We start from the raw sequence: 9,811 nt of genomic DNA, 5'->3' as shown, positions 1-9,811 counted from the left end.
TGATGAAGAAGGAAGTGATCGTAGTGACTTAGTAGAAAGAGAGTAGTGATGGCGAAGACCGAAGCGATGATTAAGAAGGTGTAGCGATCGAGAGACACTGAAATCAGAATGTGAAGACGGTTGAGAGTGAAATAGCGATAACGATCGTGATTATCACACGGCCTGCAAATATATAAGGGGCCAAGCAAAATAACAACAAGAGGGCCCCCTGGTCTCTTCATTATATTTTTTTTTTTTCTTCTAGTTCCTAAAAGCAGATAACGCCGTGAATTCGGGACGAGAGACAACACCACAGTGACTTCGAAGAAGGAGCGAAATGCCTCACGAAAGGCGAGAAACGGAAGAACGAGCGAACGTGGCGAATCATTAAAAAAAAAAAAAAAAACAGCCTGAGTGAAGAAGGCATCAGCGTAGGCGAAAGCTCACGCGTCACAGCCTTACATATACGTCTATATATATATACAAACACACTTCAACAATGAAGTTAATGAAGTCATCTTCGCTCTGCCAGCAAGCCGCACAACGCTGCGCACGAACGTACCATCACCCGACTTTGCTTCGGCCATTTTCGCGATGTGCCGGACTGACATTCTATACACTCCGTGTTGCCCCATTTGAACTGCTGCGCAGCCTGCGTCCGCGTGGTAAAAAGAGTTAAAAAGATACAAAAAAAGAACGTTTCTTTTTCAGAGCGCGCGCGCTCGAATAAGGGAGCCCATTTGTGTATAGTTTACGTATATCTTTATAACGGCGAAGGGGCGATTCGCGCCTTTATGCTCGCCGAGCGCTTGAAAAGCGAGCCGCTTCGCGCTTACAGGCGAGGCAGGCGTACACGACGCCTTCGCCGGCGCGAGCGCATTATAGCATATGCGGCGAGGCGGCGCAATTTTCTTTGACGGCCCGTCTCGGCCCTTTTGTTGCCGAGGCTGCTAGAGACACGGCTTCGACGGGTTCAGGTACTATTCCGTGCATTTCTCTTTTTTATTTCCTTGTTACTTTTTCCATTATTCTATTCTAATAGTTCTTTTCATACATACACTCATCTCCTTTACCGTCGAACCGATTTGGCGCACCGTACTAATCATCATCATCTATTGATCTTTAAAGGCCCTGTTGGGCTATTACTTAAGGGGGAAGCATACATGGTCTGTCCGCAATGAGATATGGTAAAATGAATTATTGATCCGATCGGTACATACTTCTTAAATTTTCGAAAATAGTTTCATTGGACGTCGATACACCGATTACAACGCGACTGCCACGCTGCAAAGGCTATCCAAAAGTCTGCTGCCGTGACATCTCGCAGGGAGACTGCGGCAGTACGGTGGATGGCGGCAACCCCGTCGAAACGGCGACCGTTCAAGGCTTCTCTTGAGCTTTGCGAACAGGAAAAAAAGGTCTGCCGGCCTCACATCAGGACTGTATACCAGGGCTGCATCAGCCCTGATGCGAGCCGGGCAGAAAAAAAAAAGTATCCGCGATGTTCGTCGATTAACACAGACACAAAAGCTGCCACAGTGTTTGTTAAAGCTAAATAAAACTTCGTTAACAACCGTCCAGAAGAAGAAAAGTTTACCTGAGGAAAAGTTCAACACCCACAGAAAAGTTCCCACAAAAGGTCCTTAGCCCCCACCTGAACAAAAAGTTCACCGAAGTTCATTAACATCCACTGCACAGTTCTTCCGAAGGTATACATAGCATACGCCTGAAGATGTAGTTCAGTTCAAGAAAAGCTCGTTAACACCCAAGTGAAGAAAAAATTCGTATACTGCTACAGAGCAGTTGCGACCAAGTTCATTAACACCCGCAGAGAAGTTCTCCCAAAGTCCGATAACACCCAAGTGCGGAGCGAGCGCCAACGACAGACGCGACCCAACTTTCGATGAATGAAAGAATAAACGAAGGCCTCAGTAGGGCTCATCGACCGCGGCGCAAGGTCCATTGGCTCGCGTCGCTTCATTACTCGCCGCGGTTTTAAAAAGAACGAAATGCTTAAACGAGACATAGCGCTTCACGTGAAATCGACCCGCTTGAAAAAGGTCGTTCCCGCGTTCAGTGTCGCACGAACGGGTCACGTGGGGGAAAGCGATTTAAGCGGCTTGTTTTAGCGGGCAGTTCGTACTCATCCCGCATTAGTCACTGACCGCGAGCGGCTGACAGTCACCGCCGTCTCGCGCGTGAACTGCGCAGTCCGCTTTTTTCTTTCTTTTTTTTTTTTACACAACGCACTACATTTAAACACGGAAAAAAATAATAAGGGATATTGTTCACGCGCTGTAAGGTAAGTTCGCCTGATCATGGCGCCTTTTGTTGCACACGTTCCTTCAGATGATCCTGGCGCTGTCTGAAGTGGCTCACTCGGAATATAGTGCACACAGGGGCAGAAGCTACCACTGCACAGCGGTAACTAATGCATAATCTCAAAAGGATAATTAACAGCGAGACGAATAATTCACAGTTAACATTCTCATAATCCTTTTGCCACCTTGCTCGATTCCGCAGAACTCATTTGCTATACAGTATCTAGCTCAGTAAAGTGCTCAGTTAAGAAGCACAAGGGTGTCTTCATTGCGTAAGAAGAAATTGCAGGTATCTATCTATCTATCTATCTATCTATCTATCTATCTATCTATCTATCTATCTATCTATCATCTATCTATCTATCTATATTATCTATCTATCTATCTATCTATCTATCTATCTATCTACGTAGGTATGTCTAAACCAGTTTGCTAACTACTTAGCCAGCTTGTTCTAGCTATAAATCATCAGTCTCATTTTACCACCATCTTCATCGCCATCATCAAACCATTTTATATCAACTGCACGACGAAGACCTCTCCCAATAACCTCCGCCTCACCCAATCCCGCGCGAGCTGATTCGATGTTATGGCCGCGAACTTTTTAATTTCATCACTCCAACTCACCCTTTGCCATCAGTGGCTGCGTTTCTCATGCCCTGATAGCCACTCCGTCACCCTCACTGACCGTCAGTTATCTGTACTGCGCATTACGTGACACGCCCAGGCCCAGATCGTTCATCGCGTCGCAATGACCTTGAGCCACCGGAGCGGAGCGCAAGTGTGGAAAGCGTGACGTCACGCCACGAGATCAGCTGCGGAGGGGCGTCACCGCTGCGTTCGCTCGGAGCCTCGCCGCTGCGTTACCACGTGACGGGGCGACGGTTTAATTAACGGTCCCTTCGCCGGCGCTTGGGTCGCTCAGTCTCGCCGCGGATGGCGCTCCGGCTGGGCCGTCTCCGCGTGCGCTTCAGCGCAGGCGACAGCATGATTCCGATCATCCAGTGGATTATTGCTAGCCCATCAGCTGCGAAATCTCAGCAAATTCAAAGCAGCCTGCTGAAAACACCGGAGCAATAGGGAGGGCCCCAATAGTACGTAAGAGAGTGACCAGCGCGGAAAGCGTCCCAAGATAAGAGCTACTGACCCACCGCCAGTCGCTCAGCAACACAACATCAACAGAGGAGCAGAGGAGCCTAACTTTAATGAAACACTGTGTGCATAGTTTTTGCAAAACCAATCCAAACGTGCCCTTTCGGTCGTGATAACCAGGTTACAAGAGTTAAACCTGAGCCATTTTTCGATCTCTTAACGCCAACAAGGCTATAGCCTATTCCTGTTTGTTCTTTAATCCAATATGCGCGTGACTCCCGGTGAAATTCCAATGTGAAGAGACGCCAAGGGTTCCGAGAAGCTGCTGCCGCTTCTATATAACCTGTCCGCCGTAAGACGTCCTAGGAAGAATCCTTTAACTTCAACCACTTTGAATGACAGCGGACGTGCTGCTACGTACACACGAAAAGAACGATCAAAAGAAGCAAGCAAGAATTGGTCGACTCAACAGGTATAAGCGCGCACGTGCACGAAGAACTTGCATACCGCATCGATCCCCACGAATACGTCATCATCTGTGAGGCATGCGCTGGCTTCTGTGTGCGAATTCGATCTCACCAATGCGCAGGCGACATAACTGCAGAAAGAAAGGCAGAGACGAGTCTGCTGCTGAGCAGATAGACAGGAGGGGGGGGGAGATATCGACGCACCGCGCCGTCGAAAACGTTTCGACAGTCGAGACAAGGCCGAGCGAAGCCGAGACAAGCACTGCACGAGCCGCGCGCGCGCAGTATCGATCCTTCCTCCTGCTGTGCAACAAACAACCGAGTGCCGGAAATATGTGGACGCGACCTCGCTCGCGCCCCCCAGCAAACGCGTCAAAGTCACGGCCACCCGCGCACGTCACCGCGAACCCTTCGCCGCACGAGCGAGTGACCGCGTCGTGCGGCAAATGCAAGATGGCTGCACGACAAAGAAACAAAAAATATATATAACAGACAAACAAACAAGGGGCGCGCACGTTCGACCCATCCTCCGGTGCGCAGCCTGAAATGCACAGCGCCATAAGGACGCTCGCATTCGTTGAGTCGATCATTCGCGCACGTAGGGCAAGAAGGTGACATCAGGTGCCTCATCTGCGCAGACGTGCGTCTGCGCATCCATCCATCCATCCATCCATCCATCCATCCATCCATCCATCCATCCATCCATCCATCCGTCCGTCCGTCCGTCCGTCCGTCCGTCCATCCATCCATCCATCCATCCATCCATCCATCCATCCATCCATCCATCCATCTCTATCTATCTATCTATCTATCTATCTATCTATCTATCTATCTATCTATCTATCTATCTATCTATCTATCTATCTATCTATCTATCTATCTATCTATCTATCTATCTATCTATCTATCTATCTATCTATCTATCTATCTATCTATCTATCTATCTATCTATCTATCTATCTATCTATCTATATGTATGTAGAGCATACCAACGCGCTGACGTTCGTTGAAGCAATTGAGCGCGAAGTGCAAGAAGGCGACACCAGGTTCACATCTGCGCAGCTAGATACGCGACTCATGAGTGTGTGCACTCTGCTATACTGGCTATACAGACTTCCAAAACAGAAGCCCTGCTCGTGTTTGTATGCGGCCGAGGAAGGAAGCACTGCCACGGGTCACGTCTCACGACGAAAGCAAGTTACCTTTTTTTCTCTCTCTTGCGGTTGTTTATACGTACTGCATATCGTGTGCACACAAAGCCAGGAGGACAGGCGAAGAGGAAAGAAGACACTGTGTTAAGCAACGGCGCGCAACAGACTTATGGTAACCTAAAGGTTGCCGCCAATTGCACAGTCAGTTTGAAACGCGGAAAGGTGGTTGTTCGCGTCAAATCGATTGGATGCACGTTCCTGTGGAAATGGCCTCTCGGTAATCGTCTGAAACCCTAGAGTTGACGTATGCTCTGCCGTCCTCAGGTTGCGTGCGTAGAGAAGCAGCCTTGTTTTCATTCCGCTGAGCACGCCGTTGGCTGGCACATCCCATTTTCTTTCTGCTGCTCAGTTCTCGTTAAATGATTGACGTATGTTAGGAAAGCGTCATGTGTGTCTGTGCTGTATGTTTTTGTTTTGAATTGATACCACTTCTTGTGCAAAACCCTAGGGCAGGGGTCTCAAACACGCGGGCCGCGTGCGGCACGCGGACCTTCCGCCAGCGGCCCGGCACGGACATGATTGTCATCGTCCCATAAGTTTTTTTTTATAATGAGTATATTCATGAGCTTCACAGACGTGACTCGTCACAAGCTTTTTTCTTGCTTTGTTTTTTTTTGGCGTGAGGCACCCCGTGTGGTCTCCACGTGTTGAAACATAACCGTGGAACAAAGACTCTATATTTCAGAATCGGCGTCCATACCTCAGCTATTCCGGAGCTCGGTACTGCATTGTTTTTCGAATCTTCCCTCCAAATCCCGTTCAGAAATTACCCTATATAAAAGATATGGGAAAGGCCTTCATTCAAATGGCAACGCTAGCTGAGATGTTAGGCAGTTTTAGAATAGCGTACGCAACGATAGCGTTCGTTGCGTAGGCCCGCTATTTCCGTCACATAACGGGGGCCCGCGAAGAGGACAGCGTACGGCGCACTGCGCAGTGGCGACAAACGCAAACGCAAAGCTTTGCGTACCCTATTCTAAACTCTCTATATATCGTTCCTGCGGTCCGCTAGCTGAGGTGAGCTTGAGATCCTCGCCCTAACGTATAGCTCCGTGTACCTGGACGATACGAAAGACTAATATTCAAGAGTCTAGACTCAACGACAAGGGAAAAAAAAAAAACGTCGTTTCTTCGCAGTTTTATTTGGTCGGCGTATATTCATATTTCTTTGCCGCTGTCTCATCCCGACCAGACGAGTTTCCCTCGAGCTCTCGCTTCCAAGGGTTTAGACTCATCCACGACGCTTCCAAGAGTCTATAGACTCACCCACGACATCACGCAGCCTTACAAGCTAACCCGCAGAACATACTCTCCGCACACAAGTCACCACCTAGAGAGAGCTGTAGAGACCACTCCGCGTTATACAGATCAGCACATTCCCGCACGCAACAAGAAATCCCCTCATAGTCCCTAGACAGTTCTCTCAGCAAGGCCCGTTCTGCGGAGAACCCGGGTCTTTTCGGCCTATTGTAGCAGGTTGCAGAAAATCTCCACTAAACACCCTCCTTCCCTGCTCCCCCCCCCCCCCCCCCCCCCCCCCAAAAAAAAAAAAAGAAACCTTGTAACATTAACGGGCTTTGGGGGAGAGCCTTGACCAGCTGTACGTAACTCTGAGTATCAACTAAGGCTGGTTGCGAGGGCGCAGGACGCAGCCCAAGCTCAAGACATCCTGGACTAAGGACGCCTCTCCTGAGCTACGTCATGAAATAAAGACGTTAATCTCCGTCTCTCTCATTAAGAGGAATGAGTCTCGATTCATTCAGTCTAGATTCATGCAGGTTTCATTTAGAGAACGGTATAGTCGTGTTGATTATCCCAGCGTTCATCCGCTACTCCAACATATACAATAGTTTCGTTCATATAGATAATCAACATGCAGCAGGAAATATAGAGTAGATTTCGAAGATTTTGTCTGCCCACGACAAAAGATGTGCGAAAACGAATTCCACGCATTGTTCGAGAAATATATACCCTCGTGTCACGGAGGCAATCTGTGACTGCCGCAGTTTGTCAGGTACAAAGAAACGGCTGTGTCGGGCGGTGCAGGCACACAAGCAAGACCAATGAACTGGAAAAATAATCGCATTCGTGCCAACGTATCATGCGCGCTCAACAGATCAAATGTATTTGAATTGTCATGATGATCACGATATCAATAGCAAGAGACGCCACGGATAACTAGTATGGGACATTGCGTACTGGGTACACAAACACGAATTCTAAGCTGACGAATGTCGATGTGACATCGGGATACCAACGTGTCTAATCCAACTAAGGTGTCGCATAATAAGGTGTGTTCGTGTACATCAAAATTACACACGTAAAGTTTGGTGCCGCAGGCCTTGCGTTACACCCCAAGCCACCCGCACCCCCACCCCCCTCCATTTGTATTTCAAAGCCTCTACTCATCTGTACGGTGTGGCAAGGAAACACCGATAACATACCAAAACCCTACACTCAAGGAAATCACCGCATCAATTATGTCATATGTCTTCATATGCTATCGCATACAGTTAGACTATATTTGAGACCCACGTGAATGCCACGTGTATGGTCTTCTATTGTTAGGGCTAGCATCTTCATTCGGCCATGCACCAGCGAAGCGCAAATGTAAGTACACAGTCGTCGACAAAAGAATTGCCCGTTCTTTACACGCGCGGGTCTAATGTTCAATCTACTACGCGCATAACCCATTCTCGTAAATGACCACCGTCCCTCGAGTCCTGCCAACGCGTGCACCTATGTGATTTTGTGCGCGACGACCAATTACGTATACGGTGCCGACCAACCTTGGAAAGGAAGCGTAAGTCGAATGGACACGCTTGCAGAGAGCGTCGTGAAACAACTGGTCTCTTTCTTCTTCAGCCAGGAGCAAACATACCCGCGGACCGTATCATCACTGTCGCCAGACCTGTAATCCCGCATGCACAAACAGTCACATGCATTCTTCGACGTTCGCGTTAAGATTTCCATGTTCTGTTTGTTTTGCTCTCATTGGACGTTCTATTGAGTGCTCCGCGCAATCTCTTGTAAGGAACAATGTCCGCTGTAACGCGACGGCTTTTCTGTTGCCTCACATCTGGGTCTCTGTCAAGATCTAGAATGAGGTAGAGAGCACCTGCAATTCTCCGTTTCTCTGCGTTGTGCACCAGAACAAAAAAAAAAAAAATGAAAGAATGAATGGCGATGCTCCAGTGAACAGTGTCGTCAGTGAACCTTCCATTGTCAGGTCATCTTTGTCCGTGTCATTTAATTTTTATTCAGTCATTCGTTTTAACGAAGGAGTTGTCTCTTTTTTTTCTTTCTTTTTTCATGTGGAGCTATCGTTCCGAAACCTCACAAACGTTCAGAACCGCAGTTTGTTTAGACTTATACACGGCCGATGTGCATGGACATATCGAAGCTCTGTCAAGATCCAAAACGCCGCTCTCATACGCCAAGTGTATATGTGCCCCAGAGTATATATATACACACGCCCCAGTGTATATATGTGCCAACGCCTAGATCATATACACGCTACCGTGCAGCGTCAGGCGGATAAACATATCCTCACATGACGAGACATTTCTCGCCCCTCTTATCTCTCGTGCCCGACGCAGCTCGCCTTCCGCCCGTAAAGCTTACGAAGCACCGCGGCCTTCCGCGTTCTATCTGTTTCTCGACCTTTCTTTTATTCAGTTTCTTTCTGCGCAAAGCGCGCCACATAACGTTCCTCCTCTCCCCTCTCTTCTTCTTCTTTTGCTAGTTCTCGATATTTATGTTTCTGTACTTCTTTTTCTTAATTCGTCACCATCCTCTTGTTCTTCTTCCTGTTCTTGTCCTTTTTGTTCTTGTTCTTCGTCCTGTTCCTGTCCTTCTTCTTCTTGTTCCTGTTCTTGGTCCTCTTGTCCTTGTTGTCCTTCGTCTTGGTGTTCTTGTTCGTGCCCTGGTCTTTGCTGTTGTTGTTGTTCTTCTTCTTTGGGGAGAAAGAGCAGCAAATGCACACAATTTCCGGAAGCCGCGCAGCGCACACACATGTACACACATACGTCGTCGCAGAAAGACGTCGACGTCGTCTTTTCACTTCCGCCTGTATCCCGCCGGCGGCGCACGCGCACATACCATACATCCCCGTTCGTCATAAGGTTCCGTCTAGCATGACCTCGACCCCTCCGTGAGCGTCTGGCTATACCCCTGCGCACGCACCCCGCTTCTTTACGGCTACTAAGACCCCCACACATGCATGCACTGCTATGGTACAACCCTTTTTCTTTTTTCTTACCGCTCCCGTTTCTACGCATGCGCGAACGTTATTACATGCCGACCTCCGCGCACTAACGCGAGACGGTGACGTTCGCAACTTTTTGTTTTTACTTCTTTCTAGCGCGCATGCGCCGTGGACTTCCTTCCTAGTTCTTGAGTGCCTGTGTGTATAAGCTTGTCGCACCACTACTGTTTTTTCTTTTTCTTTTTTGCTAATTTTCGCTGTTTAACTTTGTGTGTGTGTGTGTGTGTGTGTGTGTGTGTGTGTGTGTGTGTGTGTGTGTGTGTGTGTGTGTGTGTGTGTGTGTGTGTGTGTGTGTGTGTGTGTGTGTGTGTGTGTGTGTGTGTGTGTGTGTCCTTGTCTACGGCACACGTACAACGCTAGAGAGGCAAGGTTGCCACGGAAGGAATTACCGCGAGGGAAAAAAAGAACGCATTAGGCGCGCGATGAGACGGGTATTTGCACATGCGTATAATGTGCGAGAGCCACATGTAGCAA

General features: G+C 48.4%; 1 protein-coding gene across 1 annotated transcript in view; it reads right to left on the bottom strand.

Moving 5' to 3' along the window:
- Positions 1 to 9,811, bottom strand: part of LOC119399022 (uncharacterized) — a 57,813-nt gene that overhangs the window by 5,409 nt on the left and 42,593 nt on the right. Inside the window, exon 2 of the mRNA XM_037665838.1 lies at positions 8,861 to 9,025. Coding sequence (XP_037521766.1) covers positions 8,861 to 9,025 — 165 coding nt within the window. The remainder of the gene's footprint in view (positions 1 to 8,860; positions 9,026 to 9,811) is intronic.

The sequence above is a fragment of the Rhipicephalus sanguineus genome, chromosome 7 (assembly GCF_013339695.2).
Source record: "Rhipicephalus sanguineus isolate Rsan-2018 chromosome 7, BIME_Rsan_1.4, whole genome shotgun sequence".
Lineage (NCBI taxonomy): Eukaryota > Metazoa > Arthropoda > Arachnida > Ixodida > Ixodidae > Rhipicephalus > Rhipicephalus sanguineus.
Note: the sequence above shows the minus strand (reverse complement) of the source record. Positions and strands in the feature narration are given on the sequence as shown.